Source organism: Ambystoma mexicanum, chromosome 8 (genome assembly GCF_040938575.1).
Source record: "Ambystoma mexicanum isolate Mex_15411 chromosome 8, UKY_AmexF1_1, whole genome shotgun sequence".
Taxonomy (NCBI): Eukaryota; Metazoa; Chordata; class Amphibia; order Caudata; family Ambystomatidae; genus Ambystoma; species Ambystoma mexicanum.
This window is the reverse complement of record NC_090929.1, coordinates 456,018,178-456,035,828: the sequence shown is the minus strand read 5'-3', so window position 1 is coordinate 456,035,828 and position 17,651 is coordinate 456,018,178. Positions and strand designations below refer to the sequence as shown.

General features: G+C 45.8%; 1 protein-coding gene across 4 annotated transcripts in view; it reads left to right on the top strand.

Moving 5' to 3' along the window:
* The window catches only part of NOC2L (NOC2 like nucleolar associated transcriptional repressor), a 516,885-nt gene extending 499,698 nt beyond the window's left edge, over nucleotides 1-17,187 (top strand). For 3 of the 4 annotated variants that reach the window (XM_069610057.1, XM_069610058.1, XM_069610060.1), the window contains 2 exons: nucleotides 13,290-13,436; nucleotides 16,751-17,187. In XM_069610057.1, coding sequence (XP_069466158.1) covers nucleotides 13,290-13,436; nucleotides 16,751-16,875 — 272 coding nt within the window. In that variant the 3' untranslated portion in view covers nucleotides 16,876-17,187. The remainder of the gene's footprint in view (nucleotides 1-13,289; nucleotides 13,437-16,750) is intronic. The other variant, XM_069610059.1, reaches the window with a different exon arrangement.
* Nucleotides 17,188-17,651: the final 464 nt, after the last annotated feature.

Below are 17,651 nucleotides of genomic sequence, written 5' to 3'. Positions count from 1 at the left end.
GAAGAGGTTACACAGGCTTGAACTGAAAAGGGATCTTAATTTCTACATGTCTAGCGTGCCAAATGTTAGACCAGATTACCAACTATTTATTGGTTATACCGACCTTAGGCTAGGCCAGCCGTGACCAAACTTTATTGCGTTGGATGACCCTATGCATTTGAGTGCTACTCCATTACCGGAAAAGATGTCCTTGAAAACCTAAGAGCCCATTCTACCAGAACAGTGGCAACTACTTTGGCTCTCCAAAGAGATGTTCCATTGCAGGCTATTTGCAATGCTGCAACGTTGTCCTCATTCTATACGTTCTCAAAGGATTGCTTGGCCACACAGTTGGGCCGGGACGCTCGATTGGGAAGAGCGATTCTGCATATTATCAATTAGAACATTATACAAAAATCCACTTCTCCCACCTCATCTACAAAACTGGCATGGGAGTCTAAGAGGGAGGACACAATCCATTAGAAGAACATATTACTTACCACTGGTTATGTTCTTGCTTCTGGATTTTCCTCCCACGGATTCCTCATCCCCCTCCCCGCCTACCCTCTTGCTGTGGCTGAATTTTCAGTGCCCATGCGAGTTATATAATCCTTAAATCGGCTGTGTAGAAGGAGAGAAAAACTAAGAACGTAGGCAACCGGCGCAGTCCACGCTATTTATTCTAACATTGAAATCACATCCAGATGCGGGACTGGTAACAGTCAACGGACATCGTCTCGATGCCGCTCATCGCCCTCTGCTGTCGAAACATTTTCTAAGACTGCAAAGCAGGATATGGTTAGAGCTAAGATGAGTTATCTGTCAGAGGAAAATCCAGTAGAAGTAACATCACCTGGGGCAAGTAATTTGTTCTTTGCTATAATTCTCCATTGTTTGTATATTTGGCAACCATGGGATCCTACACTTATTCTTCTGTGGTTATTTCCCAGTGATTCATTGTATCTCTTCTCAGTTATTTCTTATACCTGATCTGAAAATGTAATAAGTAAAAACATACATGAGAATTTGGAACACAATGGTATCAAGGACCAGATAGAACAACTTACCATATATTTGTGAACTTTAACTTTGCTCCTTCATAGTGCTTCATTAGAGTATCTCCCTGCTTTTGATAGGTCAGATCGTAATCTAAAGCAAAAGAAGATGAAACCATTCAGAAAGAAATTAGATGTTCAATCAGTGATCTTCTTATTTAGCTCAGTCACAGAAGAAAAACAGTCGTACGTGGGTGATTTTGTGCTTAGGGAGTTGGAGGAGGAAAACAGATCCGACCGTGTAGTTCCAAAGGACTCGAAATATCTACTACATAACCACCGAATTACCACTACCAAACCCTATAAGGAACATCTGATGAAAGTAGGAAATAGTGGTAGAGGGACCCGAGAGGTTGACAGTAGAGGAGACCAAGTGCATATTCAATCAGAAAAAGCAGGACTAAACTTGGTGAACAGTCAAGACGAATGGAGTTGGCTGGCAGGGGCTCTATCTGCTAAGTCATAACGCCAACACCTATCTACGAGTGCCCACTCCAACTCCAAATCAAAAGGGATAAAGATCATGAGTTGGAATACAAGGGGTTATGTGCATTTACTTGGCAATTCAGCAACACACCTGTACTCCTATGATCTATTTTGCTTGCAAGAAACCTGGTTGTGTGACCTACCTCTTCTGGACAGGTTCGAGCTATACTTAAACCCCGCAATAAAGGGCACGAAAGGTAGACCGAGTTCGGGTTTACTGTTGGGGGTAAAGCGCACTAGTGGCATAAAAGTGCTCTCTTCTCTAAACAGAAACCCTTGGATCCAACTCACTAGGATTTCATCTATGTCTGAACCAGCTTTACTTATTCCAGATTGGCAGTTGCTCATATGCAACGTATACTTGGGCCTGATAGCCCGAGATGAGGACAATCTCATGGAAGTTCTACTGGAAGCCATAGACGACGCTAGGATTGAATGCCCGTCACTCGAAATTCTGCTATGTGGTGACTTTAACATGGAATGTTACGACAAGAAGCAGGGGAAAATAGAGTTCCTGCCTCTGAACGCCTCAAATATAACGAGAGGCGTGGCCATGGAGAAGGAACTAATAGCCAGGAACATACACATGGTAAACGGGAACTTGGTGGGCGACAAACCGGCCACCCCCACATGGAAACGGGCTGCCCAAACAAGCACATTGGACTATATTTTTGCATAAGAAAACCTCTTTGGCAAATTAATATCGTTGTAAGTGATCCCCACGATCCAGAGTGATCATAATATTCTGGAACTTAAATCTGAGGCCTGGAACAAGTTCTCGTCTGCACCAGGCAAACATCTACCAAACCAGTTTCTTGAGTTAACTCCTGGGGGCAATAGACTACGTATGGGAAGAAAAGAGATGGCCCTGGGGCTGGATTCCTTAATCAAGGACCAAGGTCCCAATTTGACAGAATATGCTGAAACACTGAAGATCTTTCGCCCAAAAGTAGTCGCCAAGGAAATTCACCAATGCAAGCGGCACTACTATGATCATCAAGTAGTGACAAAAAAAAACTGGTAAAAAAGCCAGGAGGTTATATGTTAAAACCAGTGCACCAACTGACCTAGTCCTGTATACTAAAGCTAGAAACACCTACAGGAACTGGCTTAAGCAACACAAACATCAAATAATGCAACAAGACAGTGAGAAGATGCTTCACCTACTATCTACTAAAAACATCACTGGTATTTGGAAGTTGATTAATGAAATAAACATCCCTTCTGACTCAAAAATGGTAAACCCAATAGCCTCAAGTTTGGGAAACTCACTTTCGGAACCTTTACTCTATGGGGAAAATCTGTGGTCCTGCCTCATTCTTACCATCGAATGAGCCTTCGGACTTCAAATTTGGAAAACAAGATATCCTAGACCTCATTAAACAGTCCAATTCTTCAAGGGCCGCAGGACCAGATGGACTTACTAACGACATCCTCAAAAGGGACCCGGAAAAATGGGCTTCGTTTATGTTGGTTTTGTACAACAACATAAGACTAAAAAAGTTACCTAAATCTTGGACGACATCCATAATTGTGCCGATCTTTAAGAAGGGAGACAGGTCCGTGCCCACTAACTACATGCCCTTTTGGATGTCATCGGCAAAATATTTGCAGCACTAATTTTGAAACATCTGAATGATTGGAGTCGGTTGGCAGACCATTTGGACCCTTGGCAATCAGGCTTTCGAAAGGGCATTGGAACATCCTTAAATGTGCTAATCATAAATATAATCAAATGTATGGTTAAGGACAAGAAATACAAGAACATCTATATCGCGTCAATAGACTTGGAACAGGCATTCGATTCTGTTGACCGCGGAATGCTATGGCATAAACTGAGGAAATGGGGATGTCCGACCAACCTGAGAGAAACTCTGGAAGCACTGCACACGGGGACAACCCTCAAAGTAAGGTTGGACAGACAGGGCAACCTCTCAAACAATGTGGTGGCCATGAATGGTCTGAAACAGGGCTGTCGGTTGGCTCCTGCTGTTTTTTGCCTTTTTTATATCCGATATGCAGGAAGCTTTCAAAGCAGTGAGGTGTTTCCCCCCAAAAATCGCGGTGACCACCGTGGGAAGGCTGTTATTTGCGGACGATCTTCTGTTGCTAGACCAGACGGCCGTCGGACTTCAGCGGCAACTAAAGGCACTCGAGTTATACACACAAGGAAACGGCCTCCGTATAAATCCGAAAAAATCAAAGATCTTGAGGCTAGGACCTATCATCGGCATGAAATATCTAAGGTGGTGCCTATCCGGGGAAGAGGTACCAGAGGTTTCGTCCATGGTATACCTTGGAGTAACCTTAAACAACAGCATCCAAGACGGTCCAGGTATCGGCAGGCTTAGAAGTAAAGTTACGAACTTAGCTTCACAAGCATTGTTAATCAAGCGACGATACTGTTCTTTTTCCCTTCGTCCTCTGATAGACTTCTACAAATTGAAGTTGTGCCAATTCTCACTTACGCAGCGGAGGCGAATTTCTTCATCAATTCAGACGTTTGGAAACTGTTGGAGGGCATATTCTGGAAAAGAGTATTGGGCTTACCGACATCAATTCCAATGGAAAGTGTGCGTAAGGAACTGGGCCTATCCTCCCTTTACATATCTATGGTCTGGAAATCCTTGACACTCCTTGGCAAATGTCTGCACCCCCAGGAAAGAAGTGGATTTGTGGCAATTAATGAAGCAATCAAAAGAAAACTGATTCCGATCCTAACCAAGTGGCAAATAATCTGCTTAGAAATTCTGAATACCATAGCACTAAAACTAGACAATCTTATGTCAAATCCGCTCATGGTAAAGAGGAAACTCTTGGACTGGGATTGGACAGCCACCTTGGACAGGCTTAGTGTTTTGCCATCAATAACCCAAGGTATGGACGAGCACTACTGCAGAGGCACCGTTCACCCGTACTTGGATAAATTTCCCTCAAATACGGAAAGGCAGCGGTTCTTAAAATTCAGACTAAACCTCTTCCACACAAGAGAAGTCCTAGGGAGAAGAAACAAAAAAGAGGAAAAACCCAGTTTGCTGTGTCGAGGTCGTGGGCAAGAGGCTGAAACCTTACAGCATCTAGTGATGAACTGTTACCTTAACTAAGCCCAGAGAGAAATGGTTGGGGTTGCACCTTTCAAATTTAAGTACTTTAACCTTGCAGGACAGGTGGTTAATCCCGAGAAGGGGGGAAAAAATATCTATGACCTTGGCTTTGTTGAACTTCATGAGAGAAATTCTTTCAATTCTGGACATTTAGTTATTTTACTTTAGCTATACTGTTTTCTCCCCTATATATATAATTGATGTAATTGTGTATTTTTTTCTTTTTTTAATTCTTTTTTCTTACCTTCATAATGCATTTAAAGTTTCCTTTGGTAACTAATTGATGCAATAAATAAAAAAAAATGTTTTTAAAAATATATTTATGCTGCAAAGGATTTTTTTGCCCATATCAAGACTGACCTAAAAAGGCCCAAATAATGCATAGTATTAAACATTTTGATCAATAATAGAAATAATCTAGCTTCACTATGCCGCGTTATAACCATGTTCAGTTGCCTTGATTTTGTTGTATATCAGAATCCAAATGGCAGCCACGTGAGCTTAAAAAATTATATGTAGCTTTTCTACATCCAAAAAAATACTCGTGTATTAATGTTGTTTGCCATCTTCCTTACAAGTAATTTGTACATCGCACGTATCTTGCATAATACCGTCAAAGCACACATATGGAGGCAAGTGAAACCAAAACTGTGACAAATTGAATAAGTTATACGTCCAGTTCTTATCCAGAAATAACTATGGAGTATTATAGGTCAACATGGACATCACATATGCCTGTGTCTATACTAGTTCTTTTTCATAGATAGATAATCCTATTAATCTGTAAATAAATGTAACCATTATTTGAAAAGTCTAACCACTCGTCCTGCTGTTTAGGCTCTTGTATGTGCAAGCAAAGACAATGCATCCTGAGGTGTTCCTTGTTGTATAAATTAACTATTTTGACCACTTGTTGAAATAGGCTATATCCAGAGGCCACCACTTAATATCCTCCATAGAATTATCTTTTCCCTGTGCAGGTACCAGGCTTCTCAAAATGAAGGCTGTCACTTTACATGTGCCAAAGGTAGACCTCTTTGAAACTTTTTAACTTATCAATGACTTGCTGTACCCTGCTTTCAGCTCTCCACCACCACTCCACTTGCTTTCTCTCTGCAGCTCTTACTTTCTCGCCCTCGGCTCTCCCAAACTTCTTCGCCCTCCAGCTCCCCTCCCGCTTTGCTTCTCTTCCCATCTTTCTCTCACTCCCGCTTGTCCTCTAATCTCCATCTGCCTTCGCCTTGTTTCCCAAATATCTCCCCCTTTCGCTTTGCATCTTACTCTTTTAAACCACTCCCTCTCAACATTTCACAATTTTTCTCGATCAACAATCCGTATATTTTTGTTAAAACGTATCCATGGCAAATCGCAATTTGTAACATCTTCTCATGGATCGGCAGGTGACCATCTCACACTATGCATTATTCTGCCGACCTACCTTTTAACCTACTTAGCTCAACCCATCAGCTCGTTCTTTGAACTTTATTTACAAATGAACATTTTGTTGAAAACAGTCCTGAAATTTACATCATTGAGTTGATATTACTTTATAAATTGCTTTATGCCTTCTCCTGTTTCCAAGTGCTCCAATAGGTAGAATCTTTTTTTTTAAATATCCTCTTAGCATGCACCCTTTCTCTAAAATTACCTCTCCCCATTCTTGTAGCACTCTTCAATGTTTTTATTTTGCAATTTAGTTACCATTTTCTTATTAGCCATCTCCCTTGATCCCTTTAATCCGGGGGTCCACAACCTTTTGAAGACAATGAGCAATATTTGCTTATCGAATGAAATGGTGAGCAAAAGCGGTGCCATGATGGAACATAATGTCTTTCGATTTGTGGCAAAATTATTGCAACCCAAATTTTAATGATTGTAAATGGAATTTTACAAATAGAACATGTTGATGTGCAGCAATTTAATAGTAATTCGAGGTGCAAATCTAAACCAAGCAAATTTCAGCAATAGTTATTAACAGAATTTGAGATCAGGTTGAGGAGTGCAAGTGGCAAATGGAGCACATTTGTAATCGCAAAAGACCATTCACTCTAGTCAAAACACATAGGATTTTCAGTGTACTCTAGGGCTATTGTCCAAGAAATAGTTGGGAAATGGTGGTAAATGATGCATTTGTAATCAAGTTAGGCCAGTCAGTTTGGTCAAATAGTGGAGCATGCAAACGCCGCTGTACAGAGTGGTTTGGTAGTTATACCTTTTGATATATGGAGAAGCTTATTGGCATTTTAACTAGAAATTAACAAGAAAAGAAATTAATTTGTGTATGCAATCATGGACAATTTAGTAAACCCCCTTGCTTTGTGCATTATCTAAATGCCAAATGGGCAAAGTATCAACCCATTTTTCACAGGAACACTGCAATGCGGAGTGGTGGCTGGTAAGTTTTTGATTTGAAGGGGCATAAATATTTGCTCCAAATATGTGGGAGTCACTGAGCATAGTAAGGAAGCCCGAACCAACCAACAGGTGGTTAGGGTGGTTTGCCCACCCCAAGAATTTTTTTTAAATAATGGGTTAAAATGGTGCATTTTACAGCACACTTTATTTGCGAAATTGGGTAAAAAGCGGCCCAGTTTAAACTCCTGTTTTGGATGAAGCACATGAAAAAGCACAATAGATGTAAGTCCCCAACAGTGCACAGGAGCGTTTTCCAATGCGTTTTCATGATGCTTTTGCTGACAACATAATGCCAGTATAAGAACCCTTTTCATGCTGGCCCTCCCCATACATGTCCATGCAGGCTGCACCAATATATGCCGGTGTTACCATATCGCAACTCCCAGCTAGGAAAGAAATTCCTTGCCACGGAAAGAGGAATATCACGACTGGCTGTAACAATGTAGGCCATTCTAGCCTATATATATCTATATATATATATGCTTAGATTTGTTTCTGTACTCAGCTGATGCAATTTATCAGTGTTAAGTTGCCCTCTGCTGTCCAGATGGCAAAGTGCACCTCTGTGTGCCCTTCCAATTCAACAGCTATCATTTTAACAAAGTTAGTTCTTTCCACCCTATTTCTCTTCACACAGGACACAGAGGTTCCAGTGTCAATGAACAGTTAATTACTGGCTCAACGTTTCAGTCTCTAAAGAGTCAAACACTGTAGGATGAATGCCTCCTCACAAGCTAAAACTGAAAGTAGGTGCTGTAATTATGCTACTACGCAATCTTATGCCATCACTGGGGACTCTTCATTGGAACATGGTTGACAATTGACACATCATAGAGGCCCATGTAATCGAAGGAATTTAGGGGGTGACAACATGTACCTAAGTTCCACCCATTTTCCTGTCTGTTGTAGATCAGTGTCTCTCTGGTTAACAGAGCCCTCTGTGACTCTTGATTAAAGCACAGGTTTTCCCTTGAAGTATTTTCTGTGAGCAGACTTCCTGTCTCCCCAAACCACATACTTCTCCCCTCTGAAAGGGGTCAGCTCTGCAGGGGTTTGCCTACGGTAAATAGTGGACCCAGACATGCATTTCACTGCCTTTCATACAGAGGGGGTGGGAACTAGCTTCAAGTTGACGCATTGCACACCAAAGGGGTGTTAGTCCTGCCTTCCTGTTGTCTCTTTGGCAAACAAGCCCCTCAATTATATCTCATTAGTATGCACTACCACCAGCCCAAGAACAAAGGGATGCAGATCTATGGAGCCTTTGATATTTTAATTAGGCTGCTCATGGCTGGAGGAAGGTGTGCCCCCCCCCCCCCATCTTGGAATTCTTTAATGTACCTAGGGCTGTCACATTTCATGTGAATGACCGTGGAAGACAGCACCTGTAGGCTGTGTCTTCCCAGAATACATGTGACTATATGGTTGCTGCAGGAAGAAGCAGATGAAATGGGTGCGGAATGGCTACTCTAATTTCTCAGTTTGGTCTCCCATTATACATTTTCATATATCAAAAAATCAAAAAAGCCCAGGCGAGTGCACTCTCCCTGTGTGGATGGTATAATTCCTCAGTCGTTTTTACTCCAAAATGTGGCAACCCTCCAAGTGTCGGCACCATAGAGCACTGTTGCGGAAACGTTCCCTTTTTATACTCTTCAGTGAGCTATTTTTAGTAGCCAACGCACATCTGATTATCTTTCCAGTTTCTTCCTCTGTTAATGTGACTGCGCTTTGCAACACAATTCTGTTGTATAAAGCGTCTTACAAATGATCAATAAAATAAAAACATATTTAAACACTTATATTATGTGGTTGTCTATATACCAACAGAATTTTATTTTTACTGCATCCAAATGCAAGAACCTTTGTTTTGTTTACTTATAAAACTCATCTCTATTTTCGTGTTCTGCAAACTTGATTACTCATCGAGTCTCCCTCTGTTTCCCCCTCTGCTTTCTCGCCCCTTAACAAAGCCCTCCACTTCGCCACACGCACCTTCAACAAGCTTGCCTCCTAAAACCGTAGCAATGCTGGATGTCTCTCCATGAGGAAATGCTCTTTAAATTCCTATTGCACGTCTACAAAGAAGTATGTGGTCTTGCTCTCCCACACCCTAAACTTTGGAGACTGCATCTCACTGTCGTTCCTTACAATTTGCCTGATGCCTTAATCTTTCTATTCCCACCCCTGTGCACCACCTTTCGCTACCACTCCTCCCTACATTCCCGCCACCCCTTCACTGCAACATCTTCCCTCTTCTGGACATCAGTCATCCTATCAGTAGAGCAGCTCCTTATCAGACTCGAGCTTGACTCAATGGCCAGTAAAGGAGCCCTTCCTGTCACTCCCCGCTATCCAACCACCGCTCTCTCCCCTCTCCCACCCCCCAGACACTGCACATATGTTCTGCTTGGAATATGTATGTTACCATTCGCTGTGACGCTAGGCCTTACTGTTTAAGCTATATCTATTATCTTGTCTTTCTCCTCGGTTCATGTCTCATTACCCTACCACCTCATCAACCAGGTTACTCTCAATTAGCCTCAATCTTTTGTAAAGGCACGTAGCCATGGATTGCCTCTGATACTTGTAGTGCTTTGTAGTGCGTTATTAATGTTCGAAAAGACACCTTTCTAGTCCATACAAATGCATATTTTCTTGCTGTCCCCGTTCTCGCAGCAATCCCTCTCGGCCTCCTCTCGCTCCCCTTTGCTATGAGTGTATCTCCTCTCCACAGATCTGCATGTCTTTCTCTCCCCTCTATTTCTATCCATGCTTCCTCTATTCCTCCCTCCACTTGTCATATCTTAGTCCTCCCCCATTCCCTCTCGCCAGCCCTGTATCTGTTTGCTGTCTCTCCCCTCGTCTAATCTTCCATATCTCTTCATTCCCGCTTTTCTCTAACCACATACCCTCGCCTAATACTTTAGACATTACTGTGATTAACTCCCCCTGACACTGCTGCTTTCTGACAGACTGGTATTAAAAGTCAAACTAATGGCCAGGGACCTGCTCCCCTGAGATTTCTAATGTTGGCTGAGAGGTGACTGGCGGTTTTGAGCCTGGAGGAGGGTCGTGAGGTGGGGTGGGAGGCTGAGTTGGGGGAGATGGGTTGGGCGGTAGGGTATGTTTATTGAGTCCCCTCTGAGGGACAGGGGAGTGGGTGGCTCAGCTAGCAGTGGGCTCGGGGAGCTATGCCAAGCTGTCTGCAGCAGGCGGGGGCAGACTCCTTCCAGCATGCCGTATTCAAAGGGACTCCAGGCCTTTGCAGTAGCAGTCACAGATTCCCCGGCTTTTGCTGTAGCAGGCGGAGGGCTTCCTTGTTTACTGTTGCAGAAGTAGAGTCAGAAACAGCATTGTTTCTGGGAAATGCCCAATGCCCCCCTAGAACTGGAGGTGAGAGATACTCTCTCTCGCAGTTGGAAGTGGCCACGAGTCCTGTAACAGATGAAGGGGCTGTAGGTCTCCAAGCTTCTAGGAGATTGAGAAAGGTTGAAAATTGGCACATCTCCCTAAGGCCACAGGTTACACACCTCTTGCCCCATAGTCAAAGAATGGGTTTGCAAAACTGATTTATCTATTGGCATCAAGGCTGCATTAAGGATATGCACTGGAATTGGTTAAGGTGTCTATGTAGTCTCATAATTTAAATAGTTTTAGCGAGATATTTTAAATGTAGAACGTCCATTCAAAGAAATATTGCACAATTACACGTTAACCATCTGAAGAGAATGGCAAAATAGGTTTCCTACGTAAAGTTGCGATTAACCCTTTGATTGTCCTTAGGATTCATATATATGCATCCTAATTTCCACATTGATACTGCAACACCCAAGACCGTGTGTCCAGAAGTGTGTACTCGAATGGAGCCCTAATGGGCTCCCTGCTGCAAGGGGCTTCTCAAGATGCACATCAGATTGAGAATGGTTCAGCTTCTCGGTCTCCAGAAGGACTCTGATGCCCAATGTGAGCTTCCAGGCAGCCTGGAACTGTCCCAGGTGCTGCTTAGCCTGAAATGTTCACCTGCCAGTATCCCACCCTGACAGCAGGGCTTTCTTCCCCGCAAAGACCGCTTCCTTTGTGGCTCGGTGATTCTCACGATGGCACGTTTTAGGCAACAGCCGCCAGGGCGAGACGTCTGCTTAAAGGTGCTCCAGATGCACACAGCCCCCAGGGTAGGAGCTCTACAAGTCGGTACCTTGCACAGATACGAGAGGCTCACGGGCTTATTCTTTTAGAGCCTGCTCCAGATGCCATTGCAAGGACAGCTCTTCGTATCCAGAGCAGAAATTCAGCCATGTTGGGAATAGGGGGATTTTTTTTTTTTTTAACAACGGAGCATCCCTTTTCTGGAGGGGCTGGGCTCCAGCGATTGGATTTACTGTCTAATCTCCTGTGAGTCAGATGACCACGAGCAGAGCACTGGTACCAACTCCTAATTAGTTTGTTGACAGTCCAACATTGAAAGAAAACCATTCTTCCTCTTTGCAAAACAGGAAAAGCTGCTCCTAGCTACTTCAAATAGATCCCACATTTGAAGTCAAGGGTCAGCTTTATTTACATTAGAAAGGGACCAGTGGTCGAAGTGTACGAATAGAAGTAGTGGAACTATGTTCCCTGCTGGCCTGCACCCACTCCCCAAAAACCCCATCACCACGTCCCTTCCCACACATAATACACTACCCCACACACTTGCACCTGCTGTTTAAGGGTACGTTCAGTGCAGAGCACTGAGTGCAAGTTTCAACTTCTTCCTACACATTGATTTTAAAACCAAACCATTCCGGAACAGTTTCTTTTTAAAATAAAAGTATAGGAGTTGTAAAAGATAATTTTAAAAAGTACAGGATCACCGCGACCACTGAAAGGGGCACATCAAACAGGACAGACATCCAATCCACTCATGCCTTCTTTCAGAGGAACCCTCTCGTGAGGAAATTCCACTGTGATCTGTCATTTGGCATCTGTGCTCACTGGAGGAGATGTGAAATTCGTATTAGCTCAGCTGGAGGACTTCCCATCTAAAGGCGTCCCATTGAACTGTCATAGGTCTTCGTGCTCACCAGAGAAACACGGCATATCAAGAGACGTGAAATTCCTCTCAGCTGTTACAGGTTGAATTTCCATCTAAACACGGCCCATTAAAGTGTGCTCCATCACTTGGATTTTGCGCCTTTTCCATTGGATATAATGCAGGTTCTTTTTATGCCAGGGCAGCATTTCATCAGAACTAAAAGGATTGTGAAAAAGTGAGGGGAACACAGTTGGGGATGAATCCGTCGTCCTAAGCGCAGAAGACTTTTTGTTGCTGGTAGACTGACCACAGCTGGTTATATCACATCTAGATGAAGGGAACGCCCTCCTCCCCAGTGTCACAGCTACACACCTGGCTTCCCCAATTGCAGTTCAGTACGCTGCTGCATTCTTCATAACGGGATTAAGAAATGTGATCATCCCCCCCTCCAAAGTAATTTACACTGGTTACCAATCCCAGCCAAGATATTGTTCATAAAATGGGTGCATCACATATAAGCCAACTACTGCTGAACACCAGCCTATAGCTACAAAACTTGCATGCTAAGGTGGGACATGCTCCTCTATGAGCCAGACCATTGCGAGGCCGGAGACTAAATTGGCACGCAAAGAGAACCATGAAACTGGCTTTCTCTTATGGTGTTTGAGAGTACTGGAACATCATCCCGCTAACAATCGGGACTGCTGCAACGCTCCTGCGCTTCAGGAAGGAACTAAAGACCCCTGTTCTTTAGGGAATAGCTAGGGGTCACTTGGACCTGCCCACGCCTGGGTGTCTACCCCCTATGCAATGGAATCTCCAGGCTACTATAACCTCCCCTTAATTGACCTCTGATAACCCCAAATTGCTTGTACAGTGATCTGTTGCTTCCTAGCTAGGTTTGCCCTATATAAACGCATATAAAAAATACAAACCTTATAGCTGCAGTTATAAAACCTATGCTTGCTAAACAGCTATAGTGTTTTAATGCTGCACATGTGAAAGGGACTGGTTTATGGTAGCAGGTAGAAGACTCCTATTTGTGTTGCCTGAAATTGGTTGTGTTGTAACATATTTTAACATCCTGTTTTCCCTTACACCCCAAATTGAGTTAACCTAGTTGCACTACCAAGAGGCCCATCTCTATGGGTTCCCCTGCCACTCTGGGTCTGTTGCGTCTGTACTCTGTATTCACCTGCTGAGCTTGGAATCCACATGACTATGTTTTGTTCCCAGGTAAATCCAAGGGCAAAACATCCCGAAAATCAGATGGCAGCAGCAGTTCGGAAGATCTGTCCGACATGAGCAGCGAGGATGAGGAGGAAGGCCAATATGAGGTTGACGATGAGGAGGGCTCTTTGTCGGGCGGCTCCGACTCTGATGGTAAGAATACATTCAAACAGGGGAACTTTCCACAGAGGGTTCTTTGGTAGGTGTCCACCATCCTGTGACCTCCCCAGCCCGATCAAGATATCTTGGTACCCTGCCGGTGTGATCAGTCATCCTTGCTAGTTAAGGTTGGGGATTTCCAGACCAGATCCAGTTTGTTGCCCGGTCCTGCCACTCTTGGTTAGCCCTAGTTTAACCTCTGAAAACTGCCCTCTTTTCACTTTAATACACTGTATAGGGACGCATCATTAGAAATACTTGGCTAGAGTGGCCTTTCTCAGCTCTGCTTGTTCCCTTTGAAAATAAGCAAACTCCCCTGGCAAGCCTGCCTGGTCACGCTCCTGACATAGTAGACTGTCCCCAAGCCATCACAAAAAAGATTGCTGTTTTGGCTGGCATTCTGTAGCGAGGTCAAGTATTGGGCCTGCGCCTCTGGGGAATGGTCCACTCCAGGACCACGATGGAGGATGTGATATGCAGCCGTGTCCCGTGAATGGATGTGCATGGTGGGTTTTTAGCACTTTATCCAACACCAAAATAGACTTAGTAATGACCATTTCGTTTCTCCGTGGCAGTTGAAGACTCGTTTAGCCCCCCCTTCTGGGTTAGACTAGTGTGACTTAAAGATGGGCATGGAGCCTTGATCTGACTCTAGCTGATGGAATGACTCGGGCTGTGCATAGAGGCGCTGAGCTTGCCAGTGGTGGGTAAAGTGAGGATAGGAAAGGATTGTGGTGGTTGTCTGTCTGCGTGCAGTTGGGATCTGTCCCAGAAGCATGGGTGTCTGACCTTTGCTGTGGGTTCTGCCCCAGTGATGGTGACTGGCCTAGTGGCACTAGGACCTTCCCGAATGGCAGAAGTCACATGGATGCCAGTCACATTGCTAGGTTGAGGTTGGGGGTATGGGGCCGGGCCCCTGGCAGCCCCATTCAAATAGGATTGCTCTCCCGCTGTCGCCTGAAAAGCAGTGAAATGGTATTGGCTGGTGTTCCCTGAGGTGCCTGCCCGTTAACCCTTTTTCATCAAAGTCTGTCTTTGGGTGATGCCTGAGTGAGTTTTGTTCAACGTGTTTCGTCCCTTCTTGACATCAGGTCTGCCATATAACTACCTGAGGCCCCCTCCTCAGTGGGCCGGACTTTGGTGTCCGATGCTGGGAGCTTAGTGGCCGCACTGGTACACCTGACCGTACGTGTGCCGACCTGGGTGTATATGGGACGTCTTCCGCATGGCCGTTGGCAGGGATGTGACCGGTGCATAATATTTGCTTTGGATGCCGCCTGCACGCCCCTTCCTTCGCTAGGCCCATGTTCGCTGTAGTGGCACCTCTGGCCCTTCGAGCCAGCCTTGGGCCCGTCCGTGAAGCGTCTCGGACGTGTCTGTGGCGGGCACCGGTACCCCCTGGCACATGGCGGCAGCCTGCACGAGCGCTCAGGTGCGGCGGACCCTGACTGCGCAGCTGGCCTGTAATGAGCTTGGCGCTCTGGGGACAGGACGCACGGGCCCCGAGGCGTGCACACGCTCATTAATCATGGCAGCCTGATGGAGGGCCCGGATGAGGCATCGCTGCGCCTCGGAGAGGCAATGATTCACCCTCCCCACGCGCTTCCAGCATCTCCCTTCCAGGGAGGGGTGGAGGCCAGTCGCCCGTCCTTGATCTCTCTGCACTGCTTCGTGTCCCCGGTTTGCTTGTAGCTTGAGAGAGGCCGCCTTCGCCTCTCTTGAAGGGGTCCTGGTTAATTGTTTTGTCCGAGGTCTCGAGTTTATTTGCTTTCGGTTTCCGGTTTGTGGGCGGCCTTTCTGTCTCTGGCTTCGCTCCAGTCGTGTACTGTTGCTTTCCAAGGCATGACACAAATACTTCTGGTTTCCTGTATTTAGACAGTGTCCCTGATGTCTCTGCCTGGGTGAGAGGAGTGGCACAGGTGTATACGCTGCGAAAGGTCTGTCCACGGTGTGTGTTCCGGTGAGAGCTCTACCCTAGAATTTTATGCAGGCGCAAGGGCCCCCTGTTTTTCTCTAAGGGACTGCGGCGACACTCATTTCCATGTTGAAGGTGTGAGGCCTCGTCCAGATTTCTTCACATTGGAGGAGTCTAGACTCTAGAGTTTGTCCCTGCTGTCTCGTCGAGTTAAGAGTAGCGTCTCTAATTAATCTCTATGCCATAAATGGCCCCTGGGCTCTCATGTGGAGATGGGGTCCGTGTCGGATTTCTCCGCAGGTGTAAGGTCTTTGGAGGATGGTGGGCAGGCCTGCATTTCCCTGTGAGAGTGAGTGGTGTCCTAGATTAACCAGTTGCGGGTGAGTGGTGCCAGAATTGCTCTGCAGGAGGTGCAAGACCTGCCCCATCTTTCCCTTTAGGGGTGAGGGGCAGTCTCAGACTGGCTTATAGGTCAATAGGCCCATGGCCGAACCAAAAAACGCAAAATGCTTGTGTGGGCCAGTGTTTTGGGATTGATAGTTCTGACCAGTGTTGCTGAATAAATCATATTTAAAATGTACAATTTGCACCAGATTTTATTAACCCCCCCACCCCCCTTGGGTACTATTGAAACAGCGTCACAAAAGGAATGACTTCCCATCTGCAACGGTGGGTCACTTTTTCGTTGATGCCCGAGACAGTTCGATGCCCCTGCCTGACCCTGCTGAGGGGTGTTGTAGATTATCCAGCGAGTGGTGCAGAGACTTCTCTGCAGGACCCGAGTGATGTCCCGCACGTGTCTGCAAGAGGGTAGAACAGCATACATAGCCACAGATGAAGTAGTGCTCACCACGTGGCCGTTATGCAGGTCCCACGATGCATGTAATGTACACGCTTGTGCTTTTGAGGTGTCGTGGTTATCGCTTTGAGTGTAGGGGTTTACGTGTGCACCACTGTCCCTTGCCAAAGGTAACCTCGCTTGCTGCCGTGGGTCCCTGCCTCCCAAGCCAGTGGTCTATCTGTTGGTGGCGGGAGGAGTATCGCCGTTTTCAGGGTCTGCTTTTATGTTATGCGTGAATGCCCTTCCAAAGCAGAGCATGCCCCAGCATCCTCCCTGTTTCCCATGTGAAAGGTCAGAGCCCGCCACTAATTGTGAGGGGTGGGGTTCTCTGGGTACCACTAATCGGGTCTGATTGTAATTTACGAGGGCTATAACCCCACAGGCAGCGCCTGTCTCCAAGTCCCCCGCCGCCACCTCTCCTCCCCTCGCTATCGGGAAACTGCAGCGGCAACAATAAATTAATGAGCGCCGTGATTAATTAGTGATGAGCCGCCCTCGCCGGCGTGTTCCTTCCTGATAAAGCAGAATTTCTCTGTCGTCTTCCGCCCACAGGGGAGCAGCAGGCGGGGGCAGCACGGCAGGTGCCAGCCAAGCCCATCTCGCCGTCGGACCTGCGGGCGCTCTCGGCGGGGGATGACGATATCGTGGAAGATCTGCACTTCTCCGACGACGAATGAGGACCTGGGACTTAAAAAAAAAATGTTTTTATTGTGGCTGAAATAAATTATATGAAATGAAAAACAGCAGGAGTGGAAGCTGGGCTGTAGTAGCCATGGGCTCGTGGATGGACCACGTCTTCTGGGGTGCCTTGTTTTGGGGGCGGGGCGCTGTCAAACCACTGATCCAACCAACTGTGTCCCCTCCATCAGTGAAACACCCCAAAAAACCTCATCTCGCTGCATCAGTGAGGTGCATTTTACGCAAACAGGTAACCATGTGTTTGAGTCGCAGTCTTGCAGAGTGTATTCAATAAACCCTTCCTTTTTCCAGCACGAGTCTTTCTCTTGGTGATGTTTGGTTATGGTGCATAGCACTGGACGAATGCCAATGTCCCTTTGGTGAGGGAGGGGCGGTCATCTCCTCAAAAGACCAGCACAAGGTGGTAGAGGTGAGCCCAGATAAGGTTACCAGACGACCCCATCCCATCCGGGGCACCATGCCCCAATCCTGGGATCCCACTTCTCCTCCAAATGTTTGCTGGTACTGGAGCCTTGTGGCCTCCTCAATTCAATACAATTGAGTTGAATAAAACCTCTGTGTGGAATCTGGTCACTCTATGAACGGAGGAGTGCCACCACCCCTTGTTCAGCAGAAGGGTGCAGGTATTTTCCTGTGTCAGACCACACATTGTTCAGCAGAGGTATGTGTGTTTGAGAGAGAGAATATTAGATGCCCCCTTATGCTGTTGGGGTTTGTTATTGTGTGAGATGGTAGAGTGCCCTTTGCCAAGCAT